Source organism: Octodon degus, unplaced genomic scaffold (assembly GCF_000260255.1).
Source record: "Octodon degus isolate 3935 unplaced genomic scaffold, OctDeg1.0 scaffold00237, whole genome shotgun sequence".
NCBI classification, from domain to species: domain Eukaryota; kingdom Metazoa; phylum Chordata; class Mammalia; order Rodentia; family Octodontidae; genus Octodon; species Octodon degus.
Genome location: NW_004524813.1, coordinates 390,341 through 415,848, shown reverse-complemented (window position 1 = coordinate 415,848; position 25,508 = coordinate 390,341). Strand labels below are relative to the sequence as shown.

Genomic DNA, 25,508 nt, shown 5'->3' with positions numbered 1-25,508 from the left:
TGGAAGAAGAAAGAAAAAAGAAAGAATGTGTAAGAATGTAAGAAGAGAAAAAAAGGAAAAAGAATTGGAAAGAGAATGCAAAACAAACTCTGTTGAGCCTGCAACAGAGACTGAACGTGGTGGTGCATGCCTGTAATCCCAGCACTGGGGAGGCTGAAAACACGAGGATCACTATGAGTGATTATCTACTATAATCACTATAAGGATTATCTACTACTTTCTATATGCCAGCGGAAATTCACAGTACAGTTATGCAAACAAGCCTGCTTACACGTCTCAACTGAGTAATTCTTTTCTTTTGAACAAGTTTTGTTCCAGGTGTACCCTTTAGGTTTCATTGTTCAGGCTCTCACATTAAGGATGTAATGTAAAATTGCACATATGAGTTTCATTCATTTCATTTAATAGTATGGATTCTAGTTGTATCCAGTTACTAATAAAAGCCTCAAATTTACCCTTTTTATAGCTGAATATTCCATTGAGTAAAAATACCAGGTCTTCTTTATCCATTCCTCTGTTGTTGGGCATTGGGGTTCCTTCCAAGATTTAGCTATGACAAATTGCACTGCTATAAACATGGGTGCACATATATCGCTGTGTTATAATGTTTTCAGTTCTGGATAATTGCAGTTCCTTTGCGTTTACTTAGATATGTTCTATGTGCTACGATATGATCTGTTTTAGAGAATGTCCTATGTTCAGCTCAGAAGAATGTGCATTCTGATGTTTTTGGGTGTATCACTCTGTACAGTCTACTAAGTCCATTTCTTTACGAATTTGTTTCAGTTCCTGTTATTTCTTTGCTGACTTTGTCTAGTTGACCTGTGCTTTTTTTTTTTTTTTTGTGACAATGGGTTGTTAAAGTTCCCTGTTAAAATTGTATTATTGCATATTTGATTTTTCGTGTCTATTAAAATTTGTCTTATATAGTTGGATGCTCTTGCATTTGATGCATATTTATGATAGTTATTTTTTACTCTTGCAGATTTCCCCCAACTAATATGTAGTGACCTTCTTTGTCTCTTGAGCATTTTTGAAGTTTATGTTTTTGAAACAGAATAGCAGAACAGTGTTTTTTTTTCTGGGTTTCTGTTGCATGGACTGTTGCTTTCCATCCTTTGACTTTCAGTCTATGAATTTGCTTTTAAGTTAAATGTGTTTCTTGTGTATGGAGGGTTGTTTTCTTTTTTATGTATTTGGTACAAGGTCTCACTACACATCTCAGACTCATAGTGATCCTCGTGTTTTCAGCCTCCCCAGTGCTGGGATTACAGGCATGCACCACCACGTTCAGTCTCTGTTGCAGGCTCAGTGCGTCCAGGGGCAGGGCTGGTGCAGAATGTGGGACCAGGGATGGAACCCTGGTCCCTGTGTTTGCTAAAGCAGGTGTTTAGTCCACTGAGCTATCTCGCTGGCCCTATATGGAGTTTTGTTGGATTTTGTTTTTGATCCACTCTGCCTGTTTCTTTTGATTGGTGAATTGAGCACATTTACATTAATGATTATAGCTGATATATATTAGCTCATCTTTATGTTACTTTCCTGCTGTTGGTTCCCTACAGTTTTCCTTTGTTTAATTTGATTGGTCCATTTGGTAGTTCCTTTCTGTTATTTTCTTGGAATTGTGATTTTTTAAAAAAATCTCTTGCTGGAATCTTTTTTTTAAAAAATGTATTTAGTACAGGGTCTACAAGGTTTACAGGGTCTCACTACATAGATTGGACTTGTAGTAATTCTCCTGTTTTCAGCCTCCCAAGTGCCAGGATTACGGTCAAGCACCACCACACCCAGACTCAAATCAACAGCTCAGCATGCCTTGGGAGTGGGGCTGGCATGGCACAATGGGGGATTGAATCCCTGGCCCCTGCATCTGCCTAAGCAGGCACTTTAGTCCGCTGAGGGCTGGCGCTGGAATATCTTTGTCTTTGTAGGGTTGGTGGTCAGTTGTTGTTTGTCATGGAAGTATCTTATTGCTCCATTAATTTTGAAAATAGTTTGCAGGGCACATCAATCTGATTTGGAAGTTGTTTTCTTTCAGGATCTGAAATATTTCATTCCAGTCCCTTCTTGACTTTATGGTTTGTGTTGAGAGGTGTGCTGTGATTCTGATGGGCTTTTTAAAATAAGTATTTCTTTTCTCAACATCTTTTAATATTCTATTCTCATGCTGAATTTCTGGGATCTTGATTACTATATGTCATATATAATCAAGTGTGGATTTATTTTGGTTATGGCTCATTGGAGTTCTATATTCCTCACTCACTCTGTCAGATTCTTTATTCTATGCTTGGGAAATTTTCTACTATTCCTTTTGCAAAGTTTTTTTATAGCATTTTTGTTGACTCATGCTTTTTTGTTGGTATCAATCAGTTTAATACTATGTGTCTTTGCATCATTTTGTAGCTGTTGATGTTTTATATCCTGATTCCTTGTATTTTACAGAAATCTTTCTTTTCGTGATTGCTAGCTGCAATGCTTTCTTCAACGTCTGGAAGTCTATCTTCAGTTTCATCCAAATGGTTTGCCAGCTTTCAATGCAATTTTTCACTTCCTGGATCTTTGAATCTGCATTCTAATTCTTTCCTATATTGTTCATTTAAGGTTTCTATCATTTTTCTATACTGCTCTATTTTTATCTATTTCTTCTTTAGATATGCTGAGCAATTCTTACATTATGGTTGTCATTTCTTTTTTTGCCTGAGTAATCATTGATGATTTCTTCTATAGCTGATGGAGTTATTTCTTTACTTCACTTGTTATCATTTCAGAAATTTTAGGTGTGTTACCTCCAGTTTCTTCTATACTGATGTCTCCTGAACTTGCTTTGGGTAGGTTGGAGGTCTGAGATTGTCCTTGCTCCTTTGTTTTGACATGTGCTATTAAAAAATTACCATTTTGTTATTCACAATGATGAGCATTTTTTAGTTTTGGTATTAGGAAGCTATATCATGGTATCAGTGCATCTCCAGAAATAGTCTGTACTTCAGGAAGTCTTCTGTGTGGGGGAGATTCTTCTGTTTGTGTCTGTCTCAAGATCATACCTTCCCAATTAATTAGAAGTTATATGTTGGCTTCTGTTTGGCTCAATCCCCAACTTTTTGTGTAAGGCTGTGGTGATGTTATTTCCCCAGAACTTCTGAACATTGTTACACAAGGAAGAACAGCTGATTACAACAGGTATGATGTCCTTGCTACCAGAGTACAATTAGTAGTAAGCACAATTTAGAAATTGACCAGCTATTGATTTTGTAGCTTAGACCATAGAAGCAAGGTCTCTATGTCTGTAACAGAACCATGCATAAATTAGAAGATTGTTTGTGAAGTATTTCCCCTTATTAGAGTGGATTTAACATCATTTCCTCCAGGTAAGACTGTTGTCATGTCCCAAGAGCTTCCCAAAGTGACTGCTAAACTTGCAGTGTAGGAAAATATGGGCCAGGCGCCAGGGTTCCTCCAGACTGAGGTTCTTTAGGATGTTGGGTGGGGTTCTTCCCCTCCTACCATGTATGTTCCCAAGGCTCAGTGTTACTGCCTTGATGGTGTTGTTTTTCTCCACCTAAGCAGCTCACTGAAGTTCCCAAGGCTCATTTACCCTCCAATTGTTCCTGCCCAACCAGTTGATTCTTGTATTAAATACATTTGGTGCAATTGTTGTTTTTATATTTCTGTTATAAGTTATATGCAATTTTTTGATCATCCTGTATTTAAATAATTGGAATAGTAAAGTGGTTAATCCTACGAACTCAGGGCTACATTTTGTATAGAGATTTGCTATTAGAATAAAAAAAGATTTTACTAGTTTCATTTACAAACTCATCAAGGCAGTATGTTTATAGAAAGCCCTGTAAATATGAAATTAAGTGGAATTTCAGGAATGTTGAAGCAAGAACTGACAGACTAAAATTTCATGCTGATTGTATGCTCAATTTTCAGATAAGGCATTCAAAATAGATTGTAGTTAGAGAATTTGCTTATAAAATCATCACAATCTGTATTATACTTATATTCCAGATCTTTATTTTCTTTCTTTCTTTTTTTTTATATAGTATCTTGCTACTCATTTGGGACTCATAGTGATCTTCCTGTCTCAGCCCTCCTAGTGCTGGGATTGTAGACATGTGTGGCCATGCCTGGTCCTGGGGCCAGCATGGCATGTGATACTGGGAATTGAACTCAAGACCTTGTGCTTGCCAGGCAGGCACTTTGTCGCTGAGCTATCTCCCAAGCTTTACAGGTTCTTTTTACATATATTTCATGAGTTGACTTCTTAAAAAATTTGAGCTTAAATAGACAAGTGTCAGGTCACACAGAATGAAACAGGAAATAACTGTGTCAACAGATCAGGCTAGAAAAATAAAAAGAACAAAACCCCACCACTTGCCTTGAAAAGAATAACCATTGAGATGCTGTTTTACACACACACACACACACACACACACACACACACTCACACACACTCACACACACACACACAGGTTGCAGTTCATTTTTTCAATATTATTTCATATTCTATTTTGATTTTACCTACAGAATTTTTCAAGTATTTACCGCACAGCTCGCATGGTTCTTTTTTACATGCTAGCTTTTCCTATTGACATTCAAAAGTTTTAAGAGCATGGCTATCTATTACTAGTCTTTGTATTATTGCATAGAATGTAGGAAATAATAAAAATGTAATCCAGTATTTTTTGAGTATTCATGGATTTTCCTGTTTTATTCTTGTCTTTTGTCACTTTTACATCCTTGAATATTCTACATAACAGCACTAGATATTACAGATAGAAATCTAGGCAGCAGACATTCTGTCTTTTCTTTCCCTTCTTATTTGGGACTGATTTTTATGTGATCTGAACTACTGAAGTCCCCTCCCTTTCACTTTCTACCACAGTGATGAAAGTTCTATATTTTGTCCACTGGCAGTCATCTTTTGCTCATGCTTGTCCCTGGTTTCATCACTTTAAGTCTTTCCATTGCACTTAGGACAAAGATGATGTTCTTTAACAGGCTGAGCCAGTTCTTCATAGTTTTACGTTCACTGATTACTGCTCTCATCTCATCTTGTGCAGGATTATCTTTGCCTATTCTGAATTATGTGTTCCAGTCCTATGTTAAAAAACAAAAGCATAGTCGGGGAGATGGCTCAGTGGAATAAGCACTTCCCTGGCAAGTGCAAGGGCCTGAGTTCAATCCCTGGTTCTGCAAAAAAAAAACAAAAAAAAACAAAAAAAAACAACAAACATGGATTCCTGACAAGGCCGTTTTCTGTATACTGCCTGCCTTTTACCTCTTCTTAGGGCACTTTACTGAGCATACAGAATTATTTCCTTTGCGCTCTATAGTACTTTGTTCACTCTGCAATCATAACATTCACCAAACCATATTGTTAAAATTTGCTTGTTCATCAGTCCCCCCCAACTAGACAGAGTTTTACAAAGACCCAGACCTACATGCTTTTGTGTCCTCAAAGCCAAGCAGAATCCTTGCCACATGGGAGACAATCATGATAATCTTCAGAGTGGTGCTACTCAATTAGTCTAGGATTCAGGAAGTATGAACACAAAACATAGAAACACAGAGATACAAGGATTTAGAGCTAAAATGTACTTGTGTGTGTAGGCAACATACTTTATGATAGCATCCCTTAAAGGCATCAGTGTAAGTATGCCAGGCAAAAGAAAATTCAAAGGAACTGTTTGAAAAAGTAGGTTTTTAAGGCTCCATGTGGGACATATTTGGGACTAGATAAACCTTTATGTATTTTTGAGTAATACCAGAATTCACTAGAAGGACCTATATGTTTATAATGATTTGCTGAGCAGAAATAACATTCAGCATAAGCATTAAGAAAAGGTTAGACTGTGGAGAATCTTGATGTAAATAAATGTTATAGTATTAGGTCTTTCTAGGATTCTTATAGTTTTATGTTGTTGTATTAGTATTGTGATGTGACTATCAACATGAGCAGATAAATGAACTGACAGTTTCTGAAGCCTGGGTGAGCATATATGATTGTGTTTTTCAGGTTTAGAGATCCATATTGACATATCCTTGGGTAACATTTTCAGTCTGAAGCTTGGAGTATTACAGATAAAGGAACATTTTGGTTTTGGCTTAATAGTAGCTTTGTCAGTTGAATAACTTCTAATTTTAAAAGAAATTGTGGTTTTTATTTTTCAGTGTTGAAAATCAGCCCATGAGCACAAGTCAGAAAAGGGAAAATGTGCTTTCATCAGAAGCAGTAAAGGTATGGTTTTCAATTGATACTAATTATATTAATAATATCAAGCAAATGTTTTTAATTTTTAAAAAAAATATTTATTTGATACAGGATCTCATACGCAGTTTAGACTCATAGTGGTCCTCCTGTCTCAGCCTCCCCAGTGCTGGGTTTACAGGCATGTGCCACCACGCCTGGTTTCAGGGCTTGCACTGAATATACTCCCAGGAATTGAACTCAGGTCCTTGGGCTTCCCAGGCAGGTGCTTATACTGCCGAACTATCTCCCCAGCCAAGCAAATGCTTTAATTGTACTGCATTCTTTTAGATTTCTTCATCATATTTTACCTTTAGTAAACAATACTATTATTCTTTTAGGTGGAAATCCATCCAATTCAGCTTTGTTGGACATTTACATTTGAGGTATGGTCAGGGAGAACAACCTCAAGAAGGGAGTTTAGTCTTGGTCTCAGTTTTGATGCTAACATGAAGTGTGCTCTTTGACTGAGGACATTTAATGTCTTTGCTTTAGTTTTTTGATCTGGAAATCAAATAACATGATATCCTCTGTCTCTTTTCTATAGGAATTTCTTAGGTTTAGGTCACAATTTTTGAAGTTCTACAGCCAATAGTGCTTTCTATGAAGAGAAATTAATGACATGTGCTGACCTGTCATCTCTGTGTTCTGGATGTATTGTCTCACAGTCATAGCTTTAGGTTTCAGTTGCTTTTTTTTTTCTTTCATGATTTGTGATAGTAAAGGACTTTCTAGGGATTGCAGGGTAGCTTAGCTCAGTCAGTGAAAGAAACAAGAAGTCATTTGAATATTTTATTACTGTTATAGGTACTTTTAACATTTTTTGAAAATTTTATATACAGTCCAAGTACATTAAATATGAGAAGGATAAGGATAAAGTTAATTTTTCCCCCTGCCTTCTCTTTCATAGTGAGAAGTATAAATACTTATTTATTGAAAGAAATACTCAGAATTAGCTTGCTTCTCTTTCTCTCTCACTTGTGAGTTTGACTACTAAATTCTGCTCCCAGTTTTATAACCTCTTATCATTTTTCTGTAGCCAGTAGATAGCCAGCCTGTTGTTTTGCCATTGTATGGACTCTCTAGCTTTCTTCCTTTACCTTTTATATGCTGTTATCTGCCCTATCCAAGATTTTCACTTCCAATGTACATATGAAACTTTACCCTTATATACTTCACAGGAAGGTAGTTTCTTCTGAAATCTCAATAGTGTCTTTGGTTACCAACTCCTATTACCCATTTTTTAATTCCTCAGGGCTGCTGTACTGGTGACCTTCACCAAACCTTCAGGCTTTTTTTGCCCCCCTTTCTTTTGGTCTCTGCTTGTTTCCCTACTTAGCTTATATGTGCTGGTCTACTATTTTAGCTAAACAAAACAAAACAAAATTCAGTCCTCTAACTGGGGTATCTGCCAAAAAAAAAGTCAGTTTTGTGGATTCAGTATAAATATATATGGTGGCAAATATAGTGAATATACCTCTATCACAATAGTCCTTTCTGTTTTCTTTAAATACTGTGGGCCATGCTACCACTATTTTAAAAATTTTATTATTTATTCTTAGTATCTTAGAGTTTCAGAATGAAAATCTGGGGTCTAGACCTCTTAAATACATGCCACTCATAGTCATGATAATGTTTCCCAATTGATTTAAAGCTGTTAGGGTTACTTATCCCATGAGTACCTGGGTGAGACCACAGCAGAAAGTCCACGTAGTACTCTCTCTGTGGTAGCATTTTGGCCATATAACTTTTTTTTTTTTTTTTTTTACTTTCTAAAACTACTTGTAGGATTTCTTAAACCAGCCACACAGAACCAGTTCAGGACTGCAGCTGCAGGCACCACAGAAAGTATGTGTGTTGGTAATGCCAACAGTCAGCCTCATAATTTAGGGGAAAATAGTTTTAGAAAAGATTAGCAACATTTATTAGTATACTACTTAGAATAGTCTCAGTTGAAGATTTTTCATTTAGCAAGTAGCATAAACCATGCTATTCGTTTTCTTTTTATTGAATAGTTTTCTAAAAATAACACTGTACTATATTTTGACCTTGCTCCTCAGGCTTCCATCTTATTAACCTGAATTGTATAAAGTATCAGTGGCAAAAAAGAAAAAAAGTGTGTTGCATTTTCCCTCTCAAGTCTGAATCATAACAGATTATGTGTAAGAAACAAATGTGCTGTATCTATACATCTTTTTTAAAAAATCTTTTATTTATTTGTATATTTGGTAAAGGATCTTGCTACACAGCTTGGACTTGTAGTGATTCTCCTGTCTCCATTTCCCCAGTGCTGGGATTACAGGTGTGTGCCACCATGCCTAGTTTTAGTGGCTGACATGGCACTTCTCGGGTTCCAGGGTGGTATGTGGCATGTGGTACTAGGTATTGAACCTGGGTCCTTGGGCTTGCCAGGAAGGCACGTAAACCACCTAGCAAGTTCCCCAGCACCTATAAATCTTGTATTGGATATTGAGATACCAAATCAAAATGGCAAGAATATTAAGTTATAAGCTTCAGCTACTAAAATTAATTATTTTAAATAATTATAGGTATATTTTATCTTGGATATCATGATACTCTTGTTTATTAAAATACTGCATAATATGCTACACAGAGTTTGCTGCTCTACAATATTATAGCTACTTTTACTCCTTGTATATATTCCTCTACTGGAATGTATATTTCTCTTATAGTAACAGGTTTTTTAACAGGTTTATAGCTAAAGACTTTCATACATTTAATTCACAATCTAAAATTATCTTTTGGCCTTAGCATTTGCTGCATTCATACCTACTTTTATTTAAAAGAAGGGGAAGAGATACTGTGTCCTACTTCCTTCTGCCTTTTTCAGGGCAACAGTCATTCCTTTCTTCCTTCTAAGGCTGAGTTCCTGAAGGCCTACACCTCCATACAGTGGGTATGGATACCAGTATATTTGGCCTTTCCTTCTGTCCTGTTTCACTGCTTTCATACCTTAGTCTTCACTGGCTTCTTCCCATTTGCCTCAGCAGTGTCTATGTTTCTAAATATGTAAAGGTTAAATCAACGTTTGTTTTCTTCTTATGGGCCTACTTTCTTTTTCTATCATTTCACTTTCTTTTACCCAAAAGTTCTTATGGAAGTCTGCCTTAAGCACTGTTGAGTTCTTACCACTTTCAGTTCTGCCTTCTGTCTACTCTTTAGTTTCCTTAGACATGGAAAACCCGAACTTGTGCTTTTCACACGTCATGGTTGCTCTGTAGGTAGCTGTTGAGTGAACAAAAGGCACTCTATGAAAACAACACACTTAAGGTCACTGATGACCTCTTGCTGGCCACTCCCAGTGGCCTTTTTAACTTCTTACTTTATGAAGCCAATTTAAATACTTCGTTTTCTAAGTCTTGCTGTCCTCATAAATTTCTTTGCTTTATCTTTGTTTGTGTGACACTGTCATTTATTGCTTCAGTTCTTTCCTCTATTTCCTTCACTGTCTGTCTTCTGGATAATTTTTCATGTAGGTATAGATGTTTATCAAAATTCTCAACCTTCCTCTATGTCAGTACCTCAGAGTGTTTTCTAATTTTATGCCTCTATACTTTGGCTCCCAGATCGCAACCTGAAATCTTTCTTAAGGTCCAGACTTGATTGTCAACGTTCTGGATATTTACATATAAATGCCTCTTTGTTATCTCAGGCTCACTGTGCCACAAGTATTGTCTATTTAGTCATGTTCTATATCTTTTTGTGGATTCATTTCTTTGTGTGCTGGGGAGCAGTGGTGTTGGATGGAACTTTTTTCCTGCTTAGTTACTTATAGCTCCATTTACCTTTGCATGTTTACCTTTTCTGAAATCTACTGTTAAAACCTTCCCTATTCATACACATTACTATTGTGTAACTCTTTCCTTGTGCATATCAACAATTTTCACCACTTTTTTTCTCTGACATATGACAGATTACTATGTTGGAGGGCTTATCATCAGGGACAATTACTTGGTATGCCATGTATCTCTTTATCATAACTTATATGGAAATGGAAAATTGTGAAACAATAACATGTACGTAGTCTTGATTCAATTTCATAGCAATTTTCTATCTCTCTTTAGGCAGAGTCACATTTTCCCCCACTGATCTTAAACTTTAGGGCTCAAGCAGTCTTCTCAGGTAGCTGAACTACTGGCAGGCAACATATCGTGAACTTCCATGGGATTTTTTAAAAATTATTTATTTATTTATTTATTTGATATAGGGTCTTTCTACACAGTTTAGATTCATTGAGATTCTCCTTTCTCAGCCTCCCCAGCTCTGGGTTTACAGGCGTGTGCTACCACACCTGGTTTCATGGCCAGCACAGCACACCAATGGTCCCCAAGGCAAGTAGTAATGAGGATCAAACTCAAGTCCTTGCCAGGCAGGTGCTTACACCTCTGAGCTATCTACCCAGCCCTTCCATGGCAGTTTTAAAAAGTTCGATTTCAGTTTTTTAACTACAAGTAGTAAATATATGGGTGTGTCATGGTGTAAAAGTTGTTTGTTATACTCAGCTTAGGCAGGGCAAAAGTGTTTATGACTCAGCTTCATTTCCTGTTCTCATTCTGTACTGAAAAAATAATTCTGTGATAAAGAATGTAATGTTATTTTTCAAACAGAATTACTTTAATGAGGATAAATATTTCATTTTTATACCTTAATATTAGCTATAGAATCCATTAAAGATATTGTGGCAGATATATATTGATAGTAACCATGGTGTTAATCCTCATCACAAACTAAATCCATTATGATAAAGGTAAGTCATGATTTTAAAATTGTAGCATCATTGCAACTAACTCAAGATAGGAATACGAATAAATTCATGATACAGTATTTTTCTCAAAATTGAGAGAATTTCAACAATTAGTGGGAATTTCAACTACTGGTAAGTTTGCCAATATGTGGCAGCCAGATGTCTTAGTAGAACACTAAAATTCTCTAGTAAGCAGCTGTTTTTAGTTTATGAATGTCAAACCTCAGTAACTGTTAATAATTAAAGTAATAGTCATACGATGACAGCATAAACAATTGTTTGCTTTCACCCTGTGGTGACAGGGAAGACATTGATGGATGGATGTCAGATGAAGATATTCACTGGAAAAATGTACTGTTTTTATTCTGAAAAACTTCACTTGTAGGAATTTTTGTAGTAATGAGAGCAAGGGGTGAATAGTTTTGGAGTAGGAATTGCATTGTACAAAGACATAGTGCAGTATGAGAGAGGGAAGCTAAGGTAGTTGAGCAGAGCATAGGAGAGGAATGAGAATGTATATGCTGATTTTAGGCATCCCCAGCATTGTGAGTAGCAAGAGACGAAATTAGAGAAGGTCTTGAGCTAGATTTGCTAGAATTTTGAATGCCATCCAAGGAGTTTGAGAACAATGCACAACCACTTGGAAGACTTTAAGAATGATCATATTTGACTTCTGGAGATTTCTGTGGCTTTTGAATGCACAGCAGACTGAATATCAACAGGAGTGAGAGCAAAGAAACTCTCAGCAGGAATGAAAATATAGTAACTGGCTAGGCTATCATAGTTACTACTCTTAAGAGAGAAGTCATGTCCTGATGTTTTGTCTGACTTTAACTAGTAAGATTTAATAGTTTGTAGAAAAATGGAAGAATGCAGATAAAGCATGGTCATGTTCAGTTTGGATGTATTGATTTTGAGGTACCATCGAAACATCTAGATTGTATTGTCTGGTAGATAATCGAATGTATAGATCCATAGTGTAGAAGTTTGAGCAGAAAATACAGATCTGATTAGTTTCTTTTGATCAGTGGCATTTATGAGAAATGAACTCATAGAAGTAAAGTGGGCCCATGCTGGAAAAAAGAGAAATGTAATATGTAATCCCAAAAATGTGATCTGAAATAGGTAGAGGATATATTCAGAGTAGGAAACCTCAGACTTATGTCTTGAAATGCAAAAGAATGGTGTGAATAAAGATTTAGCCTCACATTCTTTAGATACCTCATATAATATCAAGACTAAAAAAAGCCAGTTGAATTACTAAGTAATAGAGTATTTCTGAGATATCGTGCTCAGCGTGTTATGGTTTGTGTCTAGTTGTCCCGGCAAGCCTCATGCAGGCATGGGGCAGCTTCTGGAGTTTGTGATTGATTACTGTGGGGGTGGGCACTGCACCTGCCCTGGGGCAGGGAATCTGCATTATAAGGTAAGGACAGATGAGAGGCTGGCTAGATTCTTGAGCTGCTGCCCCTCCCTTCACTCTCTGCTCTTTGCAACTGCCATGAAATGTTGCTTTCTGGCACCTGCCACATTGCCTTGGAGCCAGCTAAGGACAGAAACTTCCAAAACTGTGAGCTAAGTAAACCTTTCCTTTCTTCATTTTGGGTGTTGGCTATTTGTCCGAGCAAAGAGAGAAGAGTAACTGAGACACAGAACATGATTAGGAAAAGCAAAATAGATTGCAGGGATTTAGTATTTGGGAGGAAGGAGGAAAAAGATGCTGGGGATTAGTAACTCCTTTTTAGTGAAGCTTATACTGAAGATCACTGTCTCTGCACTCGTGCTTTTATGTGGTAGGAGCTTTCAGGGAGGCACCTCAGCAACGGACATGCCTGAGGAGACAACAAGGTTTATGATTTGGTGCCTGCTTAAGGAATTAGCTTTGAGAAGTGTGCTCTTTCCACCTTACGTATGTGGTTAGTGAAGGAAGGAGGCCAGTTGCTGCTGCCAGAACACAAGGAGAGAGGAGACATAGTCAATACTGAGGAAATGCCTCTGCTAAGGGGAAAGCAGAGCTGAAGTAGTAACTGGCATAGTAAGCATACTCACCTGGTTTTAACCTATCAGTGATTTGAGGTTCTATTTGTCAGGAATACTCTTACAAATCTGCTTCATTTTGGGAGCCCAAATCCTAGCTCCACCTTAGAGGCCCTCCTTTTTTCTGCTCATTACCTCTTTTTATGATGCCTATTCTTGTTTTACTTAGGAGAGGAAATATTTCTACTCATCAATGACACTGATACCTCCCCTTTCTAGAGGTGTTAGATACTATATAGAGTCTCTTCCTTTTAAAGCTTTTTGCTCATCTTCTGGGATCTGTCATCCCTTCCTTTCCAGTAAGTAGAGAACTGTCCCTCAAAACAGGAACAAAAAGCTATCTTTTCTATTTTGAAACTCAAGTACCACCATTTGTCATTCTTTCTATTTAAAATCTCTCAAAAGGGTTCCTTTCTGTTTGCAACCTCTCATTGCATGACACCTTTAGTTTAGGACTATATTCATGAATTTGTGGATTGTGATTATTATGGCTTGCATCTAGTTGTCCCTCCAAATCCTCATGCAGTCATTGGGACAGCTTCTAGAGCATGTGATTAATTCATGATCCAATGCAGGATTATGTATGTGAGTGCTACACCCACTCTGGGGTGGGTAATCTGCATGCAATATAAGGAAGGGAGAGGGGCTTGCTCTCGGCCAGCAGCTGCTGCTCCTCCCTTTGCTCTTTGCTGCTTTCTGCTGCCATGAATAGCTGCCCTCTGCCTTGTACCACTCTGCCTGGGAGCCAGCTAAGTATGAATTAAAACCTCCACTAACTGTGAGCTAAATAAACCTTTCCTTCCTTAGTTTTGGGTATCAGTTATTATGTCCCAGCAACAAGTGTAAAGTAAGTAAGACAGTGGTTATGTCTCATATTGTCCTAGTGATTTTCTACAGTCCTCATCCCTGTAGTTACTCTAATAAATACTTAAATACCTCTTCTTCTCAAGCACATTTCGGTGTGCTACAAGTACTCCAGTGAGTAAAACACAACTTTACTACCTTTTTGAAATTTATTTTCTCAAGAAAAAAGAAAGAAAAAAAGATGTTAAGTGATGTGTGTGTATGTTTACCAGCAAGTGCAAGAGAAAACAAATTAAACAGGAGAGGCATAGACAATTTTAAAGTAAAGGAAACTGCTAATTTAGGTAGTGAAGGAGGGAACCTTAAATGAGGTCCAAAGGAGGTGAAGTGGGAGTCTTAACTCTATCTGGGGAAGAACATTCTGAGCTGAAGGAAAAGTAAATGCAAAATTCCTGAGGTTGGAGTGCGCCTAATGTGTTTGAAGATCCTTGAGGAAGATAGCTGTCCACTTTTTTGACCTGGTAGTGGCATTTGGCATCTTTCATTCCCCTCTCCATTTGCAAGTATTCTTTTTCCTTCACCATTGGAGACCAATATTTTGGAAGGTCCATATACTGGAAGGACCTGCTTTTGGTGCATGCTTGTGCGCTCTCTCTCTCTCTCCTTCCCTCCCTCCTTCCCTGCCTGCCTCTCTCTCTCTCTCTCTCTCTCTCTCTCTCTCTCTCTCTCTCTCTCTCTCTCTCTCTCTCTCTCTCTCTCTCTTTTCTGTGCTTTTTTTAAATGCCTCCCTTTCAGTCTTTTTTCTTTAAAAAGGGCTCTTTCATTGTTAAACTCTTTTCTCAATGTATTGCTAGTTGCATTCTTTTACTTTGGTTTATCACTGATCAGCATGAGACCAAAATTTAATATGTTCAGCAATCTAAGTTTATTGCTCTGAATCCACTCCTCCAAAAGCCCTAATTTTCTAATTTGTGTTTTCCATTTCCATTTTTAAAAAATTGTATTTTAGGGAAGGGTCTACAGGGTGTACAGGGTCTCACTATTAGATCGTACTCCTAGTGATCCGTCTGTTTTTACAGCCTCCCAAGAGCTGGGATTACAGGTGCACACCACCACACCCAGTCTCAATTGCTGTCTCAGCGTGCTGCAGGGCCTGGGCCAACAAGGCAGGCCCCAGGATCAAACCCCTGGTCCCTGCTTGGAGGTGTCTCAATCCTCTGAGCTATTTGGCTGGCGCTTTACATTTCCATTTTTTGGATTAACTATTCCAATGCCAAATGTAGTAAACCCAGTCATCTGTGACTGTTTTCCCTCACCCTCTACTTCTGACTTCTTGTCCTGTACTTTTGTCAACTCTCTCTGCACCTTTTCATGGTAAACACACTTCAGACTTTTGTGCCTGGGCATGTTATACTTACTAGAGCATGTTATACTCTAGAATGTTCTGGAGGTTCAGATGTCACCTCCTTTATGCAGTGGTTTGTTCCCATCCCCAGTTGAGTAGGTTATGTCTTTTATTGTGTAAACACCTCTTCCAAACTCTACATAGTGATAGAATGATAGCATAAAAGGCTGTAATCCTCCTGAAGGCTAGAATAAAGTATTATTAATCAGTGTACCTAGAGCTTTCTTTTATTTTCCTAGGTTAGGCAGATAGAAAATTTAAGTATGGACAATGGGTACTTCATTACAACATACTCAGTATGAAGTCAAAACAGTAAAAATTCTCAAGACACACATTCTTTCATCAGTAGCATTCAGGCAGAATACTAACATCCCTGAGAGAAGCTGTAACCCATATTTTGTTTGTGTTTACATGAATCCTGAATGCTGACTCCCTAGAACAATGGTTGGCTGACTCCTTAGACAGTGGTTGGCAAGTTGACATGGGAGCCATCTAGTGAAGGCCTGTGGCAGGCTGTACTCCATTGTTGTCTAGACTAAACACAAAGACCATCTGTTTTAGATCAAAATTAGAATTTAATTGTATAAATACAAATTTTACTCTAGGTAATATTCAATAGTACCATTCTGCTCATTTTTATGTCTAAACTTAGAAACAATTTTTCTTTTCTTGTTGATAATATTTTAATTCCTGAGAAAAATGTTTTCTAAGATTATGAAGGTAAAATTAGGCAGCTGAAATATTTGAAGATAGTAAAAAATAATCTTTGTCAGATTTATAGTATGGATTCTAGAACAGCAAAAAGCTGAAAGAGAGGTAAGATAAGAAAAACAAAGATTTTAAAAAATTATTTATAACTAAGAAATTTAAATGTGAAGATTTTCATTAGTTGTACAAGATGTATGTATCATCCTCATTTGGAGAGCAAAGAATTATGCTGTGAAAGAAATTGTCAAGTAAAAATAATAGTTGAGTCAGTAAAATAAATACTATTTGTGACAGGAAATCTGTTGTTGGACAGAATGAAGTCATTTGTCTTAGTTATAGAATGAATTAAGATTTTATTCACTTCATAGTGTTCATTTCTACCCAGACAGAAATATCAGGGTTAGAAGTTAGAGCAAAAATAAATGGATTAAGCCAGGCGTGGTGGTGCATTTGAGTAATCCTACCTCCTGAGAGGCCGAGGCAGAAGGATCACTGTGAGGTCAAGGGCAGCCTATACTACATAGGGAGACCTTGTCTCAAAAAAAAAAAGGAAGTGTCACAAGAACAAAGTGTGTTTTTCATACATCTGAACACTTTCAGTCTGTTAGCTGATGTGTCTTCTGCCAAACTGAGAGGCAGTTTATGCTATGAATCGAGAGGCCTCCTGGGGCTTAAGGTGCTGGCTGTCTCTGTGAAAAGGTTGGGTGGGTGAGGTGGAACAAGTGGAATCAAATTGCAGTCAAAGCCTAGAAAAGGTGAAACTTCTAAGAGGCTGGGAATATTTCAAATGCAGAGCCTTACAAATTATGTTACAATCCTAATGTAGAAAAATGTTATTTACTCAGTCATACACGTAAGGCAAGTAACAAACTGATAATATTGCTTACTTAAAATCAGTTTGCTTGTTAGGAAGTTCTGAACATTTGCTCAGCCTTTCATGTGCTAAATTTGATTAGTGGTTAGTGGAATGCTCCTTTAATCTGTTTTGAATATGGATTAAAGTATAGACTGAGGTGAACAAATGACATTATAATTATGATGCTCTTGCTTTCTTGGTGATCAGCTTCTTAAAACATTTTGTCTCGTGAACCTACAGTACCCTAAGGGCGTTTTACCTTGCTGTGTTTTTGTTTCTTACTCCTAAGCCTCTCTTTTGTAAGGACTCACGATGGCAGGTGACAGATACTGTTGGGTGTGCATTCCATTTGTAGGTATGTGAGCTAACATGTTTGGAAGGCAGGGTGAGTTGGCACATTGGCCTAAAGCTTTTTGCAATCTTAGCCAAGCATGAGATGAGATGCCATCATGCTCTTTGTTGTAGCAGCTTAATTTTTCCTCTTGTAAAATAGACATGAATGTATTAGCTTTACCTGTAACTTAATTATGGGCAGGTCAGATGTACCTTTCCCAATGTATAATGTCTGCAAAGAATATGCATATTTCATTTTAACATGTCAGGACTTCATGTTTTACCATGAAGGGGTTTAATTGAGCTTTTCTTAGAATTGTAACACCATGTTACTATATTTCTTCATTTTTGTAAGGAGCACTTTTAAATAGTATGACAATTTTGTGGATTAACACATAGAAATGATGAGGTCTGATCTGAGCATGGTGGCACAATTGTGAACCAGACTGATGGCTTGTGTTACTTTGTGTGGCTCAGCACTTTGGGAGGTTGAGGCAGGGGAGATTGCATGTTTAAACCCAGCAACCCAGGGTCCGGGAAGATAGCTAGGGGCTGGGAGAGAGTTCAGTAGAATAAGCATTTCCCTGGCAAGCACAAGGACCTGAGTCCCCAGTTCTGCCAAAAAAAACCCAGCAACCCAGCTGGGCAATGATGAGTTAGTCTGTTTAGGCATGATTTGTTTAAAATATTACCCATTAGCTCTACAGGAGTAAAGGATAAATTTAAATAAACATGATCTATCTTTTCACTTGTCTGTGCTTACTACCTCTCTTCACATTGTACCCTAATTTCCAATCACAATAAATACACACACACACACACACACACACACACACACACACACTTTACATAGTCACATTTTAGGTCCCCTTCAAAGGGTACACTTCCTCTAGGAAGCGTCCCCCATTTACCTCATCTGTCGTCACCTCCATCCACTGTGGGCAATTACTTTTGCTCTGGGTGCCTGTTTGTGCAATGCTTTTTTTTTTTTTCCCCCCCTTTGAAGCATTCTCTGTACAGCTTTGTTCAAGTCACAATGACTATTCACACTGGATTATGAGCCACACAAAGTAACACAAGCCATCAGTCTGGTTCACGAATGTTTCCCTGGTGTTCAGCAAAGCGTCTATCATCTAATAATCTGTCAGTCCGTCTATATTATTTTTAAATGATGTAGCTTGCATTTATGTATGTATATATGTGTGTATGTATTGTTTCGGTACTGGGGATTGAATTGGGGACCCTGCGTTTGTCAGGCAGGCTCTTTGACCACTGAGCTATATCCTCAGCCCGCTATTTGTAAATGATGGTGATGATGATGATGACTATTATTATTATTATTTAGATTCCGCAGTGTGAGGACAAAAGAAACCATCTTGAGAAGCTCATCTCTCTTTCAACAGTGGAAGATCCCAAAAAGCCAAATGACCTTTGCAGTTCTACTTCAGATAGCAAAGCAGGAGAAAGTGACAGACAACCAAAAGAAGGCTTTTTTCACTTTCTTGGTAACTTGTTCAGTATCTCGGGAAAATCGTCTCTTGGTGAAGTCAAGCAGTCTTCTTTCAGAGATGACCATGATAAAACTGAACAAGATTCACAGACACATTGTGACAGTCATGTGGAAGATAACAAAAAAGAGAAGGAGATTTTCAGTGGCTCACTAGGAATCCAGGTACTTCCAATGGAAGAACAAGAGGCCAACTCAGATGCATTCTCAGATACCTTTACTTTGGATATAACACAAGACAGTGAGCAGGAAACCACCGATTTGCTGAAGTAAGTTTAATATTTAAGTATGCTGGAAAATTGGGTTTTTGAGCCTAGGTTTTTAGCTTTCTAATCCTAATAATAATAATAATAATAATAATTGGAGGGACTGGAACATCATTTAATATGCCTGCTGCACAAAGTGTAATTTGGAAGCAATGTTTTAGGAATTTGGTTGCAAATCGGTATGGAGAACCTTAAAATGTGTACAGATTGTTTCTAATAATGTACAAAGGTGTTTGGTAGAACAGTACGCATGATATCATAGGAAACATTTGTCAACAACAGAAAAGTGACTAAATTGTACATCCATAATATGGATTTGTTTAAAGTGATAGTATGTAAAGGGTGTGTTTCCTTCAGCCTACAAAGAGTGTGTTCCCACATTACCAATATTACTTGGGAATCATGAGAAATATAGGTGGTGTAATTCAGCTGACACAGCATCTCTGAGAATGAGATCTGGCAGTCTTACAATTTCTCCAGGTGACTTTGGACACTTTCACTTGAGATCCAACATTGTGAAGTAATTTAAAATGGTAGGGAATTGAGTGAAATGGTAAATTCGTTTTTCTCTTTTTTGTTTTATAAGGTTAGTTTATTTGGTAATGAACCATGGACAGTGACAGGATATTGTTCCTCCTAATTCTTGCTAGTACAGCCCTCTTTGTTAATAGAATCAGTGGTGGCAAATTGCTGTAGCAAGTTATTTCTATCAATGAAAGCTCAAAAAAGCTTACTATTGCTGAGATTGCTTAGGGTACTTATCCTGAATCATCTCAGCAAAGAAAGATCATTCTTAATGAAGGAGGAAGGGAAATGCAACTGAATTCTCAGTTTGTCTGAGACACTAGTTTCCTTCAAACCTAGCTTTAGAAATCCCACAGCCTATTGGGCTTCAGTTTATACTTTTAGCAATGACCCATTCATTACTATCAATTTGAGATTTATAATTTAAAAGTTGAGGGCCAGGGAGATAGCACAGTGGAATAAGTGCTTGCCTGGCAAGTGCAAGGTTCTGAGTTTAATCCCTGGTACCACCAAAAAAAAAAAAAGTTGAATCCTACTGTGGCAGTAGTTTATTTTGACATTTAAGTTTAAGGGCTGCTTACAACTGATTTTACATGTTACTTAAATGATATGTTTAGAGAACTGTTTGCTAAATAATAGAATATAGAAGTATTCTACTTGATTTGGTTTTGATATTAATTTACTAAAAAAGATTTTGAAGTTATTCAGATTATGAGAGCATATTAAATTTAAAATGTTATTCAAAATAAGCGTTTATATTTTAAAATTTACTAGATCAGTTTCACATACAAAAATTTCAAATTTTTCATGTATTGGGAAGAGTAAGTTAAACAAAGTTTTGCATTGTCTTTCTGATGGAAAAATGACAATACTTTTTTCCTTCGTAGGTCTTTATAATTAGAGTATTGAAAAAGATTGATGATTTTACACAGATGAATGATCTTCATTGTACAGCATTGTTCATTGCCATGCTGTCATTTGTTGTGGTTACTGTTCATAGCATTTTAAAATTTTAAACAAGTTATGAGCTGTTGTTCAGAGTGAATTAAATCATCACCAAAATACAATCTAAATGATTTCATCTTATCTTAATCACCATCTTTTAAATTGATTTTATCTGTAGTTCACTACGCAGATTTTATTTTTAATATCATAATAAGAAAATCTGATAGGTCCATAATTTAGATTGCTTTCTATATATTAGCTAATGCTTTTTGGAAAATTTATGTAGGAAGCTACTTTAGTATTGTTATTTAATTTTATATTTTTCACAGGCACATATTCACCATAATGTGATGCTCTTTTGTCAAAGCTTTTCTTAAAATATTCAATTGTCAAGCTTTTCATCAAGTAGATAACTTAAAAGCCTTCCGCACAGTGAGAGAAAATATGCTTAATTATAAAATTTGAAAGGAAATTGTTTTTTAGAGAAAAAATAGAACAACATTTCAAAACAAGATAATAGGATGATAACAATGTTTAATGCATTCTGTATTGTTATTTTAGTTATTCAGCATATAGGATATCAGCATTTAATTATCTGAACTATATTAATACAAGCCTTTTGTTTCAACAAACTAAGAGAAATATAACTATCTTAAATATGTTTTTTTTTTGCTTTTCCCTTTTTTCTTTTCTCCATTCTTCCATCCCAGTTTTTATTTCTTTTTGAAGTTCCTTTCCATTTTATAACATCTGTTGTACATTTTTTATCTTACTCTTTTAGCTTCTCTCCCTAGGGAGACATATGATATTTTCATGTGTGGTTTATTGCACTTATGAATAAGATGCCCAGTTGCATTCATTTACCTATAAAAGTCCCCAAGTTTATCCTTCTTTATGGCTGAGTAGTACTCCTTTTAAACATCCATTCCTTGGTTGATGGACATTAATTGTTTCCAAGATCTAACTATTACAAATTGTACTGTTGTGAATATGGGTGCACATTTATTGCTGTGCTGCTATGTTTTTAATTCTTCTGGGAATACAACCAGCTGGGTCAAATAGCACCTCCAGTCCTACCCTAGTTTTGTGTGTGTGTGTGTATATGTGTGTGTGTGTTTGTGTGTGTGTGCAGGGTCTCACTACCGAATTCAAACTTGTAGTGATCTTCCTGTTTTCAGCTTACCCAGTGCTGGGATTACAGGTGCGCATCACTACGCCTGGACTCAGTCACCGTCTCAGCACACCCGGGGGTGGGACCAATGCAGCATGTGGTGCCAGGGATTGAACCCTGATCTCTGTGCTTGTCTAAGCAGGCACTTAGTCCGATGAGCTATCTCGCCGGCCCTCAATCCTAGGTTTTGAGGCTTGCTATACTGATTTGCACAGGGGTTGCACCATTCTACATGCACCAATGGTAGAGAAGGCAGTTTTTTCCCCACAGCCCCTCCTGCATTAGTTATTGGTTGATTTTTTGATGATAGCTATTCTTATTGGGGTGAGATGGAATCTTAATGTTGTTTTCATTTGCCTTTCTAAAATAACCAGTCGTACTGAACATTTTTCATCTATTTATTTGTTCTTTGTATTTCTTCATCTGAGGTATATATTCATCTTAGATACCATTTTTGGAATGGGTCTTTAAATTTGGGAGGTCTGATTTTTTTGAGTCCTTCATATATTCTCAGTAGTAATCCTTTGTCTGAGGAACAGCTGGAAAACATTTTTTTTCCCACCTTGTGGGTTGTTTCTTCACTCTATTGGTGGTTTCTCCTGCTCTGCAAAGCTTTTTAATAAGATCCATGTTGTTGATTCGTTATGATAGTACCTGTGCAATTGAGGTGTTATTCATAAAGTTTTTGCCTATGCCAATATCTTAAGGAGTTTTACCTATTCTCCAGGACATTTAATGTTTCTATTTTAATTTTTAGGTCTTAACACATTTTAAATTTAGTTTAGTACATGGTGACAGATATGGGTCCAATTTTAACTTTGGCATAGGCAGAGCTAGTTTCTCCTGCAGGAGGTTATCTTCTAATGCATGTCTTTGGCACCTTTGTCAAAGGTAAGATTGCTGCCTATGTCTGGAATTATTTCTGCATCTTCTAATCTGTTCTATTCATTCTCAGGTCTGGTTTTTTTTTGTATACCAATTCCATGTTGTCTTTGTTACAGTAGCTTTATCGTATAATTTCAAGTAAGGGATTGTGATCCCCTGCTTTGCTTTTGTGGCCCAGAATTGCCTTTGCCATGCTAGGTCTCTTCTGTACCCAAAGGAATTTTAAGATTGCTTTCTCTAATCTTCTGAGATATGCTATTGGAATTTTAATCAGAATAACATTAGATCTGTGTAGTAGTTTTGGAAGTGTGCCCATTTCACTGTATTGGTTCTTCCCACCCAAGAGCAATGGGTATCTTTCATTTTCTGGTATCTTTTTCCATCTCCCTTTTCACAGTACTATAGTTTTCAATGTAGAGGTCTTTTACTTCCTTTGATTGATTCCTAAGTGTATTTCATTTTTGTGGATGCTATTGTGAAAGGTATTTCTCTAATTTTTCTCTCAGTGAGTTTATTATTCACGTGCAGGAAAGCTATTAATTTTTGAGGGTTATGTCCTGCTACACTACTGAAGTTGTTTATTAAATCTAGCAGTTTTTAAATTGAGTTTTTTGGGTCTTCTATGTGAAGTATCATGTCATCAGCAAATAATGATAATTTAACTTCTTCTTTTCTTATCATTATTCCTTTTTTTTATGTCTAATTGCTCTGGCTAAAGTTTTCAGCACTGCGTTGAGTAAGATTGAATACAGTGGATATCCTTGTCTTGTTCCTGATTTTAGAAAGAAGGCTTTCAGTTTTTGCCCACCTAATATGATTTTAGCTATTGATTTGTCATAGATGACTTTTATCAGATTGAGATAAAGACAGTCTGTTCCAGTTTTCTATAGGGCTTTTACCATGAAAGGGTGCTGGACTTTGTCAAATGCATTTTTTGTATCTGTTGAGATGATCATATGATTTTTATTCTTGGCTGTGTTAATATGGTGTATTATATTTATTGATTTGTGTATGTTGAACCATCCCTTTATCACTTGGATGAATCCTACTTGATAATGGTATATGATCTTCTTGATGATTTGCTACATTCTTTGCCAGTATCTTATTGAGGATTTTTGCGTCTACGTTCATTAGGAAGATTGGCCTATAATTCTCTTTCCTAATTCTCTTTCCTAGTTGGGTCCTTCACTGCTTTTGGTATTAGGGTAATGCTTGCTTCCAGGAATGAATCGGGAGTGTTATTTCCCTTTCAGTTTCATTAAAGAGTTTGAGAAGTAGCTCTTCTCTAAATTTCTTGTAGAATTCAGAAATCTATCAGGGCCTGGGCTTTTCTTTATTGGTAGGTTTTTAATTACATCTTTGATTTCATTGATTCATTATTGGTTTATTTAGGATTTTCATATATTTTAATTCAGCTGGAAATAAATTTTGTTGTTGTTCTGGGGTTGAAGTCTGGGCTGCCATCCTTAAAAACTTCTTACATTTTTGAAACATGCTGTTTCCTCATATTTTTGTAATTGCTAAATATTTTTTGAAATTTCTTAGTATTTCACAAGTACTTTTTTTCTTACTATTATTCGTGTCATATGCCTTTTAGAAACAGAAAAACTATGCATAATTACACAATATATAAAGTGAATACTGCTTTTTCATTCAATTTGTGAAAAGTGCAGACTTAATTTTCCATCTTCATCCTCTAAAAATGATATATTTTTTGGCATTATTTTAAAAATTAAAATGACTGTTATTCACTTTTGGTAACTTGTGAAAGAACGACAGAAAATACAGACAATATTAACATGACTAATCTTTTTTTAATAATTTAACATGACTAATCTTTTAAAAAGTTGTAGTGTAGCCCCTTATTAACTAAAGGGACTAATTATAATGCAAGAAGCAGAGCTTATAACTTTGATGTTCAGTGCTTTAAACATGATAATTGAGTAGCATTAAAAATGCATACCTTAGTTACAAATATAGGACATGTCTACATAGTGTGTTCCAGATTATCTAGCTAGAAACTTAAACTAGTACATGTCAGTGTATTTATTTAATCATTGTAGTTGAAGGAATCCAGAAAGCCTAAAAAAAGGTAAAACATTGATTCCTACCTTCAGATTCTAAAAGTACAAAAAAGCATCATTGTAATAAGTTGAAATTTAGTGGACTTTTTCTTGTGGTTTATTTTATTTGAGTTTTTTCAGATCAAAGTCGGAATGACTGAGGAAGAAATACTGTGATCTAGTCAGGAAGGCGTTGTCAGTAAGAGGACTTGAAGTAACTATACCAAAATAATAAAATTATGGTCCTTATTACTAACTCATGTTTTAGTTGGCATATGACTATTTTGGGGTATTCATGTCTTCAGAATTAGTGATATTTAGGGGAGAAAACAGTAGTCATTGATAGAAAAATCTCTTTTTTCAGATTTCTTAAATTTAATAAATTGTTCTGAAAGACTGTTACATTTTCTGAATGGTCTATGTATTTTGATATATAATTTCAAAAATAACTTTATCCATATGTATTTTTGCTTTCCTGCATATTTTTCATGGGAAGGCTATCACATCCAACTTTTCACTCTGTCTGTTCACTCACCAATCAGAAACTCATGCAGCAGCTAAAGTCACTTTTACAACACAAAGCTTTTCTCTTGACATGTATTCTTTAGCTACTTTACAATAGAGATTTTTAAAAAATGAACATAACAGACTTTTTTATACCAGTGGTTCAGTAGGATTTTTATAATGGCCCTATGGTTTTAAGTGAATTATTTAGCTAAAATTTAAGTAGTAGTTAAGTGGTACTTTAACAATTGATGAAGTTTTTCAAGTGAGATTTATCTTGTTTTTTTTTTCAAAATTTTATTGATAAACAGATAGCAATGAGACAGTTTCAAATCAAATCAAAAGTACAGTTTCAACAAATAACACACTGCATATATTCTTCTTCGTGGTTAATTGCTGTACAAGATGCGGACTTGAGATCCTATTTACAAACACCATTAGAACAAATCATTCTATTCATTAAGAGAATGCAACTATATAT

General features: G+C 36.3%; 1 protein-coding gene across 1 annotated transcript in view; it reads left to right on the top strand.

Moving 5' to 3' along the window:
• Positions 1-6,180: 6,180 nt before the first annotated feature.
• Positions 6,181-25,508, top strand: part of Crybg3 (crystallin beta-gamma domain containing 3) — a 129,066-nt gene continuing 109,738 nt past the window's right edge. Inside the window, exons 1-2 of the mRNA XM_023706039.1 lie at positions 6,181-6,244; positions 18,516-18,937. Coding sequence (XP_023561807.1) covers positions 6,194-6,244; positions 18,516-18,937 — 473 coding nt within the window. The 5' untranslated portion in view covers positions 6,181-6,193. The remainder of the gene's footprint in view (positions 6,245-18,515; positions 18,938-25,508) is intronic.